An 18,073-nucleotide genomic window follows, 5' to 3' on the forward strand; every position below is an offset into this window, starting at 1 on the left:
GCCACTGATACTACCAGACCTGCTGAGTCTTCTCAGCACTTTCTGTTTTTATTTACGATGAGGCTTGGCTCTGATTGCCCCAATGAGTAAGTAGCTTGCTGACACTCAGAGTGTTGGCTCACATGTGAATAATAACCACTTAGGTTAGATACTAAAGGAGGGTGCAGATCATGAGACTGTACTGCAGTGAGAGTCAGCACCCTATAACTGTATCTTAGCTGGAATCAGCACCCTGGACACTGTACCCCAACAAAAGTCAGCACCCATGAGAGTGAAACCCTACAAGAGTCAGAACTCAGGATACTGTACCCCAACATGAGTCAGCACCCTGGATACTGTAACTCAACAAGAGTTAGCACCCCAGACACTGTACCCCAACAAGAGACAGCACTCTGGATACTGTAACCCAACAAGAGTCAGCACGCTGGGCACTGAACCCCAACAAGAGTCATCACCTTGGGCACTGTGCCCCAACAAGAGTCATCACCCTGGATACTGTACCCCAACAAGAGTCAGCATGCTGGGCACTGTACCCCAACAAGAGTCAGCACCCTGGATATGGTAACCCAACTAGAGTCATCACCCTGGATACTGTACCCCAGACAAGAGTCAGCACGTTGGGCACTGTAACCCAACAAGAGTCTGCACCCTGGGCACTGTACCCCAACAAGAGTCATCACCCTGGATACTGTACTTCAACAAGAGTCAACACCCTGGTTACTGTACTCCAACAAGAGTCATCACCCTGGTTACTGTACCCCAACAAGAGTCATCACCCTGGTTACTGTACCCCAACAAGAGTCATCACCCTGGTTACTGTACCCCAACAAGAGTCAGCACCCTGGAGACTGTGCCCCAACAAGAGTCAGCACCCTGGAGACTGTGCCCCAACAAAAGTCAGCACCCTGGAGACTGTGCCCCAACAAGAGTCATCACCCTGGATACTGTACCCCAACAAGAGTCATCACCCTAGTTACTGTACCCCAACAAGAGTCATCACCCTGGTTACTGTACCCCAACAAGAGTCATCACCCTGGTTACTGTACCCCAACAAGAGTCATCACCCTGGTTACTGTACCCCAACAAGAGTCAACACCCTGGAGACTGTGCCCCAACAAGAGTCATCACCCTGGATACTGTACTCCAACAAGAGTCATCACCCTGGTTACTGTACCCCAACAAGAGTCATCACCCTGGATACTGTACTCCAACAAGAGTCATCACCCTGGTTACTGTACCCTAACAAGAGTCATCACCCTGGAGACTGTGCCCCAACAAGAGTCATCACCCTGGAGACTGTGCCCCAACAAGAGTCAGCACCCTGGAGACTGTGCCCCAACAAGAGTCATCACCCTGGATCCTGTACCCCAACAAGAGTCATCAGCTTGGACACTGTAACCCAACTAGAATCAGCAACCTGGACACTGTAACCTAACTAGAATCAGCAGCCTGGACACTGTAACCTAACTAGAGTCTGACCCTGGATCCTGTACCCCAACAAGAGACAGCACCCTGGATCCTGTACCCCAACAAGAGTCAGCACCCCGGATCCTGTACCATAGCCAGAGTCATTACCCAAGGTAAAGGCAAAATACTGCAGATGCTGGAAATCTGAAATAAAAATGGAAAATACTGGAAAATCTCAGCAGTTCTGGCAGCATCTGTGGACAGAGAAACAGAGAAACAGAGTTAAACTTTTTGTTTTTAAACAGAGTTAATGTTTAGAGTCTGTGTGACTCTTCTCTTATCATTACCCATGTACTGTAACCCAAGCAAGAGCTGGCACCTAAGATACTGTACCACAGCAAAAGTCAGGGGCCAGGATATATTCCCCAGCAAAAGTCATAGAGCCCAGGGAACTGCACCCCAGTGAGAGTCAATGTCTGGAGAGCTGTACCCCAAAGAGAATCAGAGTCATGTGAACTGTATCCCAATGTGAGCAAGCATCTGGGGAACTGTACCCCATGTGAGTCAACGTCTGGGGAACTGTACCCCAATATGAATCAGCATCTGGAGAACTGTGCCTCAGTGAAACTCAGTGAAAATCAAATCCCAGCCAGAGTCAGAGGCCAGGATACTGTACTCCAGCAAGTCGACGCTTGGGAAACTGCACTGCAGTGAGAGCCTGTAACTTCAGGAGAGATGTAGAGATCAATGCAAAAGAAATACCAGTAAAAATCCCCACCCACACTGTATTCTGACCTAAGCAGCTGGAGTCAGCACTCACCTATACATTCCCTACGCACATCCTGCTTGAAACCCATGTTACATTCACAGCGGTAACTTGATGGTGTTGGAATACAACGTCCATTCAGACACAGGTTGGTGAAGTGCTTACAAACATCGATTGTCTGATTCAGGGTGGCTGTACCTGGAAAAAGGTTAATAAAAAGATCAGGGGTATTGCTGCATATTTCTATACCACAGGTTCAATGCTCCCTGGTGACTTGGTGATTGTGGAAATATTTACTATTCTCTTATAGAGTAAAAACCCAAACTACTCATCTTTTCCACATATTTAAAACCTGTGGATTCTCTATCCCACATTGTTTTCCTTTGCTTGTGTAATTTACACATTTTAAAAATTCACCTGGATTAATATCCTGGAACTCCCTCCCTAAATCACCATCACCTTCTCAAGAGAAATTAGAGATAGGCAATAAATTCTGGCCTTGCCAGCAAAGCCCACACCCCATGAACCACCTCTTGTTATATCCATCGTTGCTTTGTATTTCCCTGGTAACTACTGTCACCCAAATGATATTTCTATTTTATTTTCCAAATTTTCACAGAGGAAAACACTGTTTCTCACACCCCTTGAAACTGGAGTGTACCTTATCGATCTGTGTCACTGAGGATATCAAACTATTCCAGAGGAAAACAAACCCCAATTTACAACAAAGCATGCCAATAGTGTGAATTATACATTATAGAATGAATTAACACTTTCTTTCTTTGAGTTAGCCTAATGTGACCTTTCATATCTTAATTAATTTAACACTTACCAATGCCTGGTCCAGTTCCAGGTAGGCCTGAGAAACCTGTTCCAATCCCACCTGGTCCAATCCCACTAGGCCCAACCCCACTAGGCCCGACTCCAGCAGGGCCGACTCCAGCAGGGCCGATTCCACCAGGCCCCACTCCACCAGGGCCAATTCCACCAGGGCCAAGGCCATTGGGTCCAAGTCCACCAGAAAATCCTGGAAATCCTATGCCAGGGTAACCCGGTCCAAAGGGAACACCCTCAATGCAGAGTCTGCGATATTCATCTGAAAAGCATATCATTGAGAACATCATGTGAGTTAGTGGATGGAGTAGAAGTGAGTTTATGTGATGTGGGGAAGAACATATTGGGAATTTGGGAGCAGAGTACAAGCCCCCTTCCCCCCTTACCACAACACCCATGCCTGAATTCCCAATATGTGCTCTTAGTACTGGTGCAGGTATCTGTAAAATCTTCCCCTGGAAATGCTGACTGAGGTAGCTGGGAACTGATCCTCTTGGGAGAATGGATTTTAGTTCACCTGGGAGGCAGCTTTCTCCTCTGCTGGTTCAGTAGCAGTGCTAGAGCAGATGAATAGGGCAGGAATGTGGACCAGCACCTGTCATTCCAGGTCATCATATGTTCTGGTTTTGTGTCAACTTTTCTGCTGGGTGCCAGAAGGACCGGCCTGCCAATGGGCAGTGATATTCAAATGAGGCAATATGATGATTGATAATCCCACTGCTCATTTCCCATCCTTCTTACAGCAGAAAGACTGGATGGTAAGAATGCCAGGACCCAACAGGTATCTGGGAGAAGTACAAAATCAGTAAATACTAGAAGGACCAAAGGAGCTTGGACACTGAGTAGAGGGAGGTGTTGGATGTGCATTTTATCAGAAACTGGAAAATTTGTTTTACTCTTTCACTTGCCTGCCCCTTCAAACTGCTGCTTAGAAATTTGTTCATGTTGGCCTATTGGTGTGAACTGGGCATAGGGAACAGTCCTAAGCACCTAAATGGGAAGGCCCTGTGTGCATCTGATAATACATAGAATTACTTGAAATTAACAGCACAGAAACTGGCTATTTGGCCCAACTGATCAGTACAGACGTTTATGCTCCACACAAGCTTCTTCATCCCTCTTCATCAACCCTATCAACATAGCCTTTTAGTCCTTTCGCCCACATGTACTGATCTAGCTTCCCCTTAAATACATCTATGCTATTCACCTCAACTGCTAGCAAGTTCCACATTCTGAGTGAAGAAGTTTCTCTTGAATTTCCTAATGGAACTATTCGTGGCTATTTTATATGATCCCAACTTTTACACACCCTGACAAGTGGAAACAACTTCTTTATACCTACCCTATTGAACCCCTTCATATCTTAAGACCTCTACTAGGTCACCCCTCAGTCTTCTCTTTTCTAGAGCCCTAATCTATTCAGTATTTCCTGATAAGTTTCATCTCTCAGTTCTGGCATCATCTTTGTAAATATTGGGTCTAGGCCTCATGTAAGTGAGACTAGCTAGCAGTAGATATTTGCTGGGCATCACAAGGGAGCATGTCAGTGAAGAGATTTAAAAGTCCAATACTGGCCACATTTAGGGCAACCTAGTTTTCTACAGTGGGTGTCAAAACAGGCACTAGGCCCCATATTTACATATACAAAGGGCCGAGCACTCATTTCAGGTGTGGCTCTGGACGCCTGTCTTTTTGTCTATTCCAATATGTTGGATGATGCACTTTAAGTTTGTAAAGGGCATGTGCTTCCTGCCCACCATACTGGGGGTTTAGCCCAATTAGTACCCAAAAAACAGGCACAACCCCCAATAAATTTCTGGGCTCTGAATCCTGAAGAAGCAGCCATTCATCCTAACCCCACCTCCCCATCCACCCTCAGTGTCAGGCTCCCAGGTAGTGGTTTCTTTCACTAAAAAAAAGTTGTTTTGATGAACATTCTTTTTTATTCAAAATGATGTTTGATCCAATCTGCATTGCTTGACAGTAATTATTTGTTTTTGTTTTGAATGAAACAGAAGTTTGTGCCAATCCGGATGTTGCCCACCCCAGAGACATTTCCAAAACCTGTGGACCTATTATGCCCTCTATATATGAGCCAAATGCATAAAACTTGCATTAAATATATTCAGTAACCATCAGAGTGCAAAATGTTCAGTATTCTTTCCCAGTGTAATGCCAATCACAAAGGTTTGTCCTTTAGAAAGGTCAAAGCATGACCTTTGCTCAGTAGTCTCTTGTGTACTTGGCTGGCTGTTTGTACAAGGTTCACTTACCAGACCCCCTGACAGGACACATTTCTGGAGTATGTCCTGCTGACCAGCAGCGCCCAGAGTCACAGCAGCACTGCATCTTAGTATAATGTCCGTGGAGATCTCCCGCACACCGACCGCTCAGCAGACTGGAAAAACAGGTACCAGATCGCTGGTCTGGAAAACAAAAAGGAAGTTCACAGGAGGTGTGCTTAGGCAGGGTTAAACCATTCAGAAGTTTCCTTTCACTGATGGATTAACATAAAGCAATACACCTAGTCAGAGAGCTGATTGTTTTAAAAAAATCACTAGACAGCGGCATTTTTCTCTCACACAGTTCCATCAATTTCCCGAGATTTTTAAAGGAATTCTCGAGCTTGAATGTCTTTGAGTAAAGGAGTCTCCTGGTTTATTTTCCAACTTAATAAATAATTCTTCCCTCTTTAAATCTCTATTCACAGTGTACAGTTTCACCCCGTGTTCCAGCTCTTTGAACCTGATTAGAGCACAAAAGAATATGACAGATCCTGCCTTCCAAAGGGTATTTCCAAGTCTCCTCAGGATCCCACTAGATTCAACATCTCCTCATTTTTAGTTGTTAGGGATCCTCTGCTACCACCTGCAAGTGGCTTTTCTTTTTTTATTCATTTACAGGATGTGGGCATTGCTGGCTGGGCCAGCATTTATTGCCCATCCCTAATTGCCTTTGACAAGGTGGTGGTGAGCTGCTTTCTTGAACCACTGCAGTCCCTGTGGTTTGGGTGCACCCACAGTGCTGTTAGGGAGGGAGTTCCAGGATTCTGACCCAGCGACTGTGAAGGAACGGCAATATATTTCCAAGCCAGGATGGTGAGTGGCTTGGAGGGGAACTTCCAGGTGGTGGTATTTCCATGTGTCTGCTTGTGTCTTCCTTTGACTTTCTAGATGGTAGCGGTTGTAGGTTTGGAAGGTACTGTCTAAGAAGCCTTGGTAAGTTGCTGCAGTGCATCTTGTAGATGGTATGTATACACTGCTGCCACTGTTCGTTGGTGGTGGACAGAGTGAATGTTTGTGGAAGGGGTGCCAATCAAGCGAGCTGCTTTTTCCTGGATGCTGTCAAGCTTCTTGAGTGTTGTTGGAGCTGCACTCATCCAGGCAAGTGGAGAGTATTCCATCACACCCCTGACTTGTGCCTTGTAGATGGTGGACAGGCTTTGGGGAGTCAGGAGGTGAGTTACTCGTCGCAGGATTCCTAGGCTCTGACCTGTTCTTGTAGCCACAGTATTTATATGGCTGGTCCATTTCAGTTTCTGGTCAATGGTAAGCCCCAGGATGTTGATAGTGGGGGATCCAGTGATGGTAATGTCATTGAATGCCAAGGGGCGATGGTTTGATTCTCTCTTGTTGGAGATGGTCATTTACTTGCACTTGTGTGGCGCGAATGTTACTTGCCACTTGTCAGCCCAAGCCTGGATATTGTCCAGGTCTTGCTGCATTTGGACAGTATTTCCGGAGTTGCAAATGGTGCTGAACCTTGTGCAATCATCAGCAAACATCCCCACTTCTGACCTTATGATGGAAGGAAGGTCATTGATGAAGCAGCTGAAGTTGGTTGGGCCAAGGACACTACCCTGAGGAATTCCTACAGTGATGTCCTGGAGCTGAGATCACTGACCTTCAGCAACCATAACGATCTGTCTTTGTGCTAAGTATGACTCCAACCAGCAGAGAGTTTTCCCCCGATTTCCATTGACTCCAGTTTTGCTAGGGCTCCTTGATGCTGCGCTCGGTCAAATGCTGCCTTGATGTCAAGGGCAGTCACTCTCACCTCACCCCTGGAGTTCAGCTCTTTTATCCATGTTTGAACCGAGGCTGTAATGAGGTCAGAAGCTGAGTGACCCTGGCGGAACGCACACTTCATGTGTGATCCTTGACTGAGTGTTGGCAAGCTGATCAACCATGCAGGTTATACAATCAACCCTTTAATCAGACTTCACCCAACAGACATACTTGCTTGCTTCCAGCAGAGGGTCACTGGATGGTGATCTGGAATGAGACTCTTGCAGGATTTCTGGTCCCTGATCCAAGGGCCAACTAGGTCAGTTGTAACACCAGTACTGTCACCCACCAAGCACCCTCACACACAAATTGGCTCTGGTATTTTCATGGCTGCAAATCTCAGCCACTGATTGAGTAAACACCAAGTGCTGGAAACATGGTTCTCTCATGTTTGTTTTACCTTTTGTTTTATGAACGCAAGAGACTGAGGATGCTTGAAATCTGAATTAAAACATAACATGATGGAAACACTCAGCAGGTCAGCTTGGTTCCTGACAATCTGAAACGTTAACTCTGTTTCTCTCTTCATAGATGCTGCCTGATCTGCTGAGTATTTCCAGCGTTTCCTGTTTTTATTTATCTCCTTTCTTCCTGGCAGCAATGTTCTAAGTTTCCTTTCTAAATCCTATTGAATGCTTTATATCCCTCGATAAGATGCCCCAGTTCCATAATTTCTCCACTCTGTACAGTTTGAGCTTCTCAAATTTTTCTTCCCAGCTCATTCCTATATACTGAACTCGCATCTTTAATTTATTTCAAAAGTACTTTTCACTAATATAGCTCCTTTCTCTGCCTGTTTAACCCAAAGGCCCATCCGCAAATCATCACACAATTCAATCCCTGGAAATCTCCCCATCATTCAGTGTGCAGAGGTCCTGAGTTCAATTGCATCTGACAAACAGCCCTTTATAAACTGTCTTGGATTAATTTATTCCAGATGGGAAAACAGGAAAACATATCAAAATTTCTGCTCCACTATTTCACAGCTAGGATTAACCTCAGCAATGTTCCCATAATTTTGTTGCATTTTCCTAGTTACCCTGAGAACTTCCAGGAATATTTCAAACAATTCAATTCATTTTCTTGTGGCCTTTTGGGCCTTGACAATCTTCTAATTCATAAATTATTAAGTATGGAACTGTGCCACTTTGAACGCTCTCCAGCTAACAAACAAACAAGTTTGCACAGAGAGAATTGGCAAGCCATTGCAGCATCCCCTTCCTGAGCAAAGGCACCAGTAGCAAGAAGCAGGCTCCATTATCTCCATTTTATTCCAAATTAGTTGTGCCGATTCTTAAGCCTTGAGGTGCAACTGCACATGTATTCTTGTTATACAAATGAAACTGTATGTACATGTTTGCACATAAATATGTCGATATGTATATAACTGTATACACGTGGCTGTCCATGCACACCTGCAACTGCATATATGTATCTGCACACAACTATGACTTGATGTACATGCTTGTACGCATGTAACTGTACATACATATATACATGTCTGCATGTATATGTGACCATATGTATATGTCTATGACCATATGTGACAGATATGAACACTCATGCAAGTATAACAGAGCTATAAGCATATGTAACTGTGTGTATATGGTCGTACAAAAATTCAGCTGTATGTACATGTCTATATACATACTTGTATACACATATGGCTCTAGTTACATGACAATACACAAGTGACTGTATATTTACTCCTTTTTATGTATGATACAGAATGCATATACAACTGCACATACAAACCAAAATGACCGACAATGAACCAACAGAAAAAACTAACAACTAAAAGTGAGACTAAATAACGTTAGATGCACAATTGTAGGGAAATTTACTATTTATTACCCCAGGTCAGAAGGTAATGGTGAATGCATGCATGTAGAATTGTGCATATGTCAAAATGTATGTATATACGCAAATGTAGCATAGCTATGGTAATGAATGAAACAACATTGGAGAGTGACTCTTGGGTATAAATAAAATAGAATAAATGAATTCAGTTTATAAACAACATTCTAGGTTAATAATCACAGACTGATGTAGAGAACAGAAAATTAGACTATGACGACTTTTAAATGTTTTTATAGAGTTGGCCACGTTTAATCTGTACACTGACTGTGAATACATTTTTTTGTACAAAATAGCGTATTCTAGATAGTGAATCCCATCCCACAGTGCATACTCCACAGTGAACCCCCATTGATCATCCGAGTGTTTTTTTTGGTCTATTTGCTTTCTTTGTTTGAGTAACACTTTAATCATTGTAACTGGGTAAATTGTGAACTTTTGAAGAAAATATGTAAATGGAAGGAGAAACAACGTGACGATCTGATACAATGTTAATAAAGTGAATGTGTCAATGTGACTTTTCCTTCTGATTTTCTCCTCCTACTACTCCTTTCCATTCACTTGCAAAGATTTTTCATGGTAGTTTTTTGTGGGACTCTTCCTAAATTCTACTTCAATCATCTTTTAATTCTTCCTGGCTATTTCTCTTGGGCTTTTAAATTAGCTTTTAGGTTTTAAGTCATTTATCTGACATTTACATATTAAATGTCCTGGTACTGTTTGTGTACTCAAAGTAAACATGCATAAACTGCTCTCCTTCCTAAGGGAAGACAAGAGGGCGAAACATCTCCAATTTGAAAAATATCTTTGGAGAAATACTCAAGAAATTCTACACTGCCCAACACTTAATGATACTAAATAAACAAGCCCAGAAATCCTGCACATTAGCTGGATGGGCTGCAAGTGCATTGGGTGGAGTTTCCTTCCTCTGCTGTGCCCTGCTGTTCACTCATTCCCAAATCCTCATGGTGGAATTATTCAAATATTTCTGATGTGAGCCCACAGAATCGGATGCTGCCGCTCTGAAAGTGGGCACTGGAGGCCCAAAATAGGCTGAAGATAATAAGAGAAAACATTGTATTGTCTCTGGAGTCAGATCTGAAACCAGAGGATAAATATTAAGAACTCGCTGACTCTGTAGAACATGGGCATGAAATCCTGTTTTTACACTTGGTTGAACCCACTGACAGATGGACCAGGGAAAGCTTACTGAACTTCATATGTACTCAGCAAGAACACAAATTAGAAGCCCAAGGGCATACAGAACACAGAAGTTCATTGCTCTCTGTAAAGAAAAAAATGTATTTATTTAGCACCTTTCAGATCCTCAGGATGTTCTAAAGGGCTTCACAGCCAATGAAGTACTTTTGAAAAACAGTTGCAGTTGTAATGTAATTTGCTTTAGTGACGTTGGTTGAGGGATAAATATTGACCAGGAAGTCGGGAAATGTCCCCCTACACGTTTTCAATGGCATCTTTTACGTCCACCAGAGAGCAGGCAGGGCCTCAGCTCAATGTCACATTCAAAAAGCAGCAATTCACAACAGTGCAGCACTCCCTTAACACTGCACAGGACTTTGAGCTTAATTTTTGAGCTGAAGTCTCTGGGGTAGGACTTGAACCTACAACTGTCTGGTTTAGGGATGAGAGCGATACCAGCTGAACTGGGGCTGACACTTTTAATGTTGCAGAGGAAATCTGAAATACCTGACAAGGCCTCAGTTACCCAGCCTGTTGAGAACAGAATGTTTATCATCTGGCATCAGCTGCGGCCTTTTTTACAGATGTAAATTCACACACAACAGCAGAAATGGCAAACCAGCAAATACCAGTCCAGCTTTTAGCCTTGGAGAGATGGTAATTATTTTACTATTGTGGCTGATTACAAATATGACACATCCTTCACATTGATTTACTGAGCTAGGGAGTTGGTCACAACAGGAATAAGTTTGGTAGATGTTAAAGTTATATTCGAATGGACACTTGTTTCATTTGGGCTCACATATCAAGGACAGTAGTGGTGATGGAACATGATCTGGACAGGAATCAGCACCTTCAGAGGAAGAGGATAGAAAATCAGTAACGAGAAAAATACGTTTTTTTCCCTTTACAGAGAGCAATGAACCTCCACGTTCTGTGCGCCCTTGGGCTTCTAATCTGTGTTCTTGCAAAGCACTTAGAGAATTCAGTAAGCTTTTTCTGGCCCATATGTCAGTGGGTTTAACCAAGTGTAAAAACAAGTTTTCATGCCCATGTTTTCAGCAGAGACTTGGATTGAACCTGGCATCTTCTGATCCATATGACTTAGTGTCCTACCTGGAACTGAAGTCTTTCCACTAAGCTACAGATAACCATTCAGACTGATGCTCTGATGGGTTGGGTGCCACAAGCTAGACAAGCTTACCAGTGATCAGGAGGTTTGTTTTTAGCTAGTTGAACTCCAGCAGTACCTCTACAAACATTTGGGGGTCATCATGCCTTTAATCTGCCAAACTGCCTCTCAAGTCTCTGGATTTGGATAAGTGAGTATGGCCATCAAGAGAGAGAATGTATGCACTGCATCAAGCAAAAATAAAATTATTATTGGGTATATTTTACCGAATAGCTGTTTGGAATGCCTTAAAAGTGACATAAAGTCAATCAAAATAAAATCTGCATAGGGTTATATTTACCATGGATGGATTTGGATGATTTTATCATTGATTATGAGCAGTGCTCAATGATCTCATCAATGACCATGGACAAGAAGCTGCTGCCCTTCATTATGTAGAGAACAGGAAAACTCCCGAAATCTCCAAACACAAACAACTGGTTTTCTTGCCACAGAAACATCTCTTCGTGACTTGTGTTGAACTATGTGGATATAGGGTGGACCTCACATTTAAAAAATCCCTTGGAATTGATGTGAATTTATCAAAAATGCTTGGTAAATTCAGTTTTTCAAAACGTTCTCTAAGAGGTCAGAGAAGCAGTGTTGCCCCAGACAGTACATTTAGCTGTACTCACTATAAGGGAAGAAAGCAGGTGGTCCCAAGCTGCATCTGCATAGACAATCAAATCTCCTGAATTCGAGATGTCACTGTTCATTGACTACATTTATAATGGCTGCGAGGCAGCTGATATAAAGAGCATGATCCAAGGTAACTTGGTAAATTGGATCCAGAATTGGCTGAGTGGCAGGAAGCAGAGGGTGATGGTCAAAGGGTGTTTTTGTGACTGGATGCCTGTGTCCAGTGGGGTTCCACAGGGATCGGTATTGGGTCCCTTGCTGTTTGTGGTATATATAAATGATTTAGACTTGAATGTAGGAGGGTTGATTGCAGATGACACGAAAATTGGTGGGGTGGTAAATAGTGAGGAGGATAGCCTTAGATTATAGGAGTATATAGACGGGCTGGTCAGATAAGGCTGATCAGTGGCAAATGGAATTTAATCCAGATAAGTGTGAGGTGATGCACTTGTACAGGACAAACAAGGTATGGGAATACACGATGAATAGTAGGACCCTGAGAAGTACCGAGGGTCAGAGGGATCTGGGTGTGCATGTCCGCCGGTCCCTTAAGTTAGTGGGACAGTTAGATAAGGTGGTTAAGAAGGCATATGGTATACTTGCCTTTATTAGCCGAGGCTTAGAATATAAGAGCAGGGAGGTTATGCTGGAACTATATAAAATGCTGGTTAGGCCACAGCTAAAGTATTGCGTGCAAATCTGCAATTCGCAATATAGGAAGGATGTGATTGCACTAGAGAGGGTGCAAAGGAGATTTACCAAGATGTTGCCTGGGCTGGAGAGTTTTAGTTATGAGGAGAGATTGGTTGGCTGGGGTTATTTTCCCTGGAGCAGAGGAGATTGAGAGCGGACATGATTGAGATGAATAAAATTAGGAGGGGCATAGATAGGGTAGACAGCAAGGAACTTTTCCCCTTAGTGGAGGGATCAATAACCAGGGGGCATTGATTTAAGGTAAGGGGCAGGAGGTTTAGAGGGGATGAGGAAAAAAATTTTCACCCAGAGGGTGGTGGGAATTTGGAACTCACTGCCTGAAAGGGTGGTAGAGGCAGAAATCCTCATAACATTTAAGAAGTATTTGGATGTGCACTTGTGATGCCATGGCATACAAGGCTATGGGCCTAGTGCTGGAAAATGGGATTAGAATAGTTAGGTACTTGTTTGACCGGCAGACTCGATGGGCCAAAGGGCCTTTTTCCGTGCTGTAGACCTCTATGACTCTAAGAGCTCCATCTAACAGAGGGCAGTGATTGCTCCGTATAAGCCCTGTCTACACAGTGATAGCTCAGTGTCAGCCCTGTCTACAGAGTGATAGCTCAGTATCAGCCCTGTCTACACAGTGGTAGTTCAGTATCAGCCCTGTCTAAACAAAGGACAGTGATAGCTTAGTATCAGCCCTGTCTACACAGTGATAGCTCAGTATCAGCCCTGTCTACACAGTGATAGCTCAGTATCAGCCCTGTCTAAACAAAGGACAGTGATAGTTTAGTATCAGCCCTGTCTACACAGTGATAGCTCTGTATCAGCCCTCTCTAAACAAAGGACAGTGATAGCTCAGAATCAGATTTGTCTACACAATGATAGTCCAGTATCAGTCCTGTCTACACAGTGAAAGCTCAGTGTTGCCCTGTCTACACAGAGGACAGTGTTAGCTCAGTAAGAGCTCCATCTATACTGAGGACAGTGATAGCTCAGTATCAGCTCCATCTACACAGAGGACTGTCAGCAGGATATTTAAATTGAGCGGTATCAGAGTCAAGCTTGATGCTATCTTCACCAGAGACATTTTCTAGCTGCCACCACAATTTGGGTTGGATTGGTGGATGAGGGCTTATGTGAATTGTTGTCATGCTCTCAACGAGGAATGAACTAGATATTGGAAGTTTCTTCATTTTAAATAATATCCCTTCTGTTGTTGTTTATTTCTCATTGTGAGAAGTGACACCAGATTCAATAAAAGCTCAGCTTTATTGTGCGAGGGCTTCCTTCATGTTCACATTCGTTACTCATGCTCAGGATGATGAATTCCCAATATATAGAGAGATGTGATGATGGGTGATTGACAACTCTCTCCGCCCCCAGCTCCTAAATATCCTTCTGGTTATATTTCCGGTTTGCAGCATCTGCACTATTTTGCCTTTGTTTAAAAAATATCCTCTTGGACTGAGACATCTGGTAACAAGTAATTGTTACAGCCCCTGAAGCATTAAAAAAAAAGATTTTGTTTCGTTTCATGAACTCTGTGGTATTGCACATTTAAGTTGACATAAGAATCTCCAAGGGTTCTGAGGATATTGTTTGCTGATGGATTACAGACACACACACTGTTAGTTTATGGGAACAGCAGAAGAACTGATGTGTGTAATTTTTGATAGGCTGGCTCAGATGAAAGTACTGACACCCCCTCTTGTTCTAGCTTTGAACAAAGAATGAAGCTCAGAGTGAAACTTCACATGGCACTTTGACTCTAAGACAAACTGTGTTTGATGTTGTGCAGCCAACAGTCATGGCCAAGCTGCTCAGGACATTCATTCTATTGCTGGACAAGTTCTCGCTTTGTCTTTTGAAGGCTCTAGCCCTTGGAATCCTGAATCTGCTCCAACCTTAGAGAAATCAGCTGGGGTTTCCCCTCATCGTTGTCTAGGGACTTGCATTCACGCAAATCAGATGCGTGTGGATACCAGTTCAGGACAGGACCAGGTTTGGCTGTGACTCCCAAAGTAACCAGCAGTAACTGTCCAAGCTCCTAGGTCAAGACCAGTTACTAAAGCTTATGCTGGCATGAGCATTAAGCAAGCGGTGTGAGTCAGTGACTTGGGAACTGCCGCCCCAGCAAGAGGCCATATCCAGGACCCTATAGCCCAGCAAGGGAATGTATCCAGGGTCCTGCACCCCAGCAAGAGTCTATATCTAGGGCCCTGCATCCCAGCAAGAGGCCATAGACAAGGCCCTGTACTCCAGCAAGAGGCCTTATTCAGGGCCCTGTATCCCAGCAAGAAGCCATATCCAGGGTCCTGAACCCCAGCAATAGGCCTTACCAGGAAACTGCACCTCCGCATTCAGCCATATCCAGGAAACTGTACTCCAGTAAGAGGCCATATCCAGGATCCTGTACCTCAGCATTCGGCCATACCCAGACTCCTGCTGGGGTACAGGGCCCTGAATATGGCTGAATGCTGAGGTACAGGATCCTGGATATGGCCTCTTGCTGGGGTACAGGGCCTTGCTTATGGCCCTTTGCTGGTGTACACGACTCTGGATATGGACTCTTGCTGGGGTACAGGGCCCTGGATATGGCCCCTTGCTGGTGTACACGACCCTGGATATGACCTCTTACTGGGTACAGCGCCCTGGATATGGCCCTGTACCCCAGCAAGAGGCCATATCGAGGATCCTGTACCTCAGCATTCAGCCATATTCAGGGCCCTGTACCCCAGCAGGAGTCCATATCCAGGGTTGTGTACACTAGCGACATGAGCGGCCTGGGATTGTGGGGCATGCGAGCCTTTCAGCAGCTTTCACAGCGAACCTTCAGTACTGCAGTCCGCAGGTGAGTGGATAATAGGCTTCCTGAGAAGCAGAAGATATTCCAGGTGGACAATGGGATGCCGGTCCACTTAAAAGGCGATGTGATGGATGCTGTGCTCTACAGGCTAACCATTGGGCCTCACTGTTACGGGTACAGCCTATGTTGTGTACAAACTCTTCAAAATTGCCCTGCCAAAGAAGTAGCAGCATCAGCTCTTGGACATCCCTAACTCTCCGTTTTATTCCACAACCCTGTCCAACTGTTAAACTGTAAATTATCAGGAACCTGACCTTTCGAATGATGGTTCACAGTTATGGGAACAGTCATTTATTTGATGAAAAAGCTTACATAACTAAAGTAAAATGACTTATCACATGAAAAAAAAGTAAGGGGCCATATCCAGGGTCCTGAACCTCAGCATTCGGCCATATCCAGGGCCCTGTACCCCAACAAGAGGCAACATCCAGGGCCCTATACCCAGCAAGGAACCGTATCCAGGGCCCTGTACCCCAGCAAGAGGCCATATCCAGGGCCCTGTACCCCAGCAAGAGGCCATATCCAGGGCCCTGTACCCCAGCAAGAGGCCATATCCAGGGCCCTGTACCCCAGCAAGAGGCCATATCCAGGGCTCTGTACACCAGCAAGAGGCCATATCCAGGGCCCTGTACACCAGCAAGAGGCCATATCCAGGGCCCTGTACCCCAGCAAGAGGCCATATCCAGGGCCCTGTACCCCAGCAAGAGGCCATATCCAGGGCCCTGTACCCCAGCAAGAGGCCATATCCAGGGCCCTGTACCCCAGCAAGAGGCCATATCCAGGATCCTGTGCCCCAGCAAGAGACCATGCCCAGCAAAATGTACTCCAGCAGGACGCCCTTTCCAGGGACCCACACCCCAGCAAGAGACAATATCCAGGGAGCCGTACATGAGCTAAGCCAATGCCTATGGAACCATACCCCAGCAACAGTCAGTGCCCAGGGAACAGTACCCCAGTGAGAGATAGTGTCTTCTGATGAGGGGAGAGAAAGTACATGTGTAATAATATTTAACATTAAAATATCAACAATCACTCCAACAGGATCTCCTCAATGCTGGAATTTTAAATTTGTCATCACATAGCTTCTATTTCCTGATCAACGTCGTCTCCTCCCCCATTCTTGATGTGGCGCTGTCCTGGGGGCAAGGAGGCAGGGTCAGTTGGATAATCAGCTCTGTACATAAACTGAGTCTTTGATTTGGAATTTGACTTTTGTAAACTGTAACAAAGAGTGGTCTGTGTGGTGGAAAGGGAATGAGTTACTACAGTCCCTAACCACTCACATCACTGGTACCTTTTCAAAGCCAGGCTCAGCTCCAAACTCCCATTCCAACACTGGCAGAAATATTTGGAACAAAAGCCTTATCCAAACTCAAACCTGCAAAGAATTTGGATTTTGGCTTACTTTGAAATAATCATGTTGGAAAGTTTCGACTCTTTCATTGGCACAGTGTGTTTCCTGAGGAGTGTTAGCAACTACAGGCTCAATCACCAGGTTTAAAAAGAGAACACACGTTGATTCAAAGTCTTTAAACAATGCAGAACACTGAAACCCTGGAGTTAGAAATGACTGAGTCAAAGGGTTCATTTTTGGTGAGTTAACACTTGCAGTTTAAGCAGGAATGGAGAATGTACAAATAGTTTAAGCACAGGGGCCAAGGACTGGTTCCCTACGGTGATTAGCTCCTCACAGTATTGGCTCCTAACAGTATTTGGTCCCGACAGGGATGGTTTCCAAAAGTCATTGGCTTCCTACAGTGATTGGCTACCTATAGTGATTTATTTCCTACAATGACTTACTCTCTACCGTGATGGGCTCGCTACAATGACTGGCCCCTTTTTTTATTGAAAGATCTGTCAGACTTACCAATACACCTGGAGCCGTCCAGGCTCGTGACGAACTCGCGTGGACAGGTGCAGATGTAGCTACCAACTGTGTTTGAACATTCACCCCCATCACAGACTCCAGAAATGGTGCTGCATTCATCAATATCTGGAAAGTGAAAGACAGAAAAATCAAAATATGGAAGAAGAACTGGAAAATTGTTGACTAAAGGCCAAGGGCATTGAACATTAATTTAAAGACCTTGAATGTCACTGAACCATTTCAAACTGTACCAGCATGACAAACTGCTTGGTATTTTGTTAAAGAAACTCTACAAAAATATAGAAATTCTGGGTGTTGGTGCACTGCGGGTCAGTGGGGTGAAAGTTCAAACCTGTCATTTCACACCAACAGAAGCCAGAACTTCAACTGTAACATCAAGGAGGTGACAGTGATGTGGCCAATTCTCCATGGACTAGTTGGTGTGCCTCCTAGTGATCTACTTGTAATCTGCCAGGACAGCATCAGGTCATCAACAAATGATCAATGAAACACCCTTACTCCAGAGTAACACTTGCACTTAGATCAGTAGGAATCAATTTTGCTTCTGTTGCTTGTAATTGTCACAGATATATACACCCTTACTCATTTTCATTCGCACGTAAACATCACACACACACATTTATCCATGTCATCCACCCTCCCAGTCACATGTTCATCCTCATCCCCTTATTCTCACCCT

The 18,073-nt window shown here is 44.3% G+C and overlaps 1 protein-coding gene across 2 annotated transcripts in view; it reads right to left on the bottom strand.

Moving 5' to 3' along the window:
* Nucleotides 1–18,073, bottom strand: part of fbn3 (fibrillin 3) — a 225,098-nt gene that overhangs the window by 125,214 nt on the left and 81,811 nt on the right. For both annotated transcript variants that reach the window (XM_078555790.1, XM_078555789.1), the window contains 4 exons: nucleotides 17,374–17,499; nucleotides 5,281–5,433; nucleotides 3,006–3,269; nucleotides 2,228–2,371 (listed from right to left, as the gene is read on the bottom strand). In XM_078555790.1, the coding sequence (XP_078411916.1) occupies nucleotides 2,228–2,371; nucleotides 3,006–3,269; nucleotides 5,281–5,433; nucleotides 17,374–17,499 (687 nt within the window). The remainder of the gene's footprint in view (nucleotides 1–2,227; nucleotides 2,372–3,005; nucleotides 3,270–5,280; nucleotides 5,434–17,373; nucleotides 17,500–18,073) is intronic.

Source organism: Cetorhinus maximus, chromosome 13 (assembly GCF_964194155.1).
Source record: "Cetorhinus maximus chromosome 13, sCetMax3.hap1.1, whole genome shotgun sequence".
Classification (NCBI taxonomy): domain Eukaryota; kingdom Metazoa; phylum Chordata; class Chondrichthyes; order Lamniformes; family Cetorhinidae; genus Cetorhinus; species Cetorhinus maximus.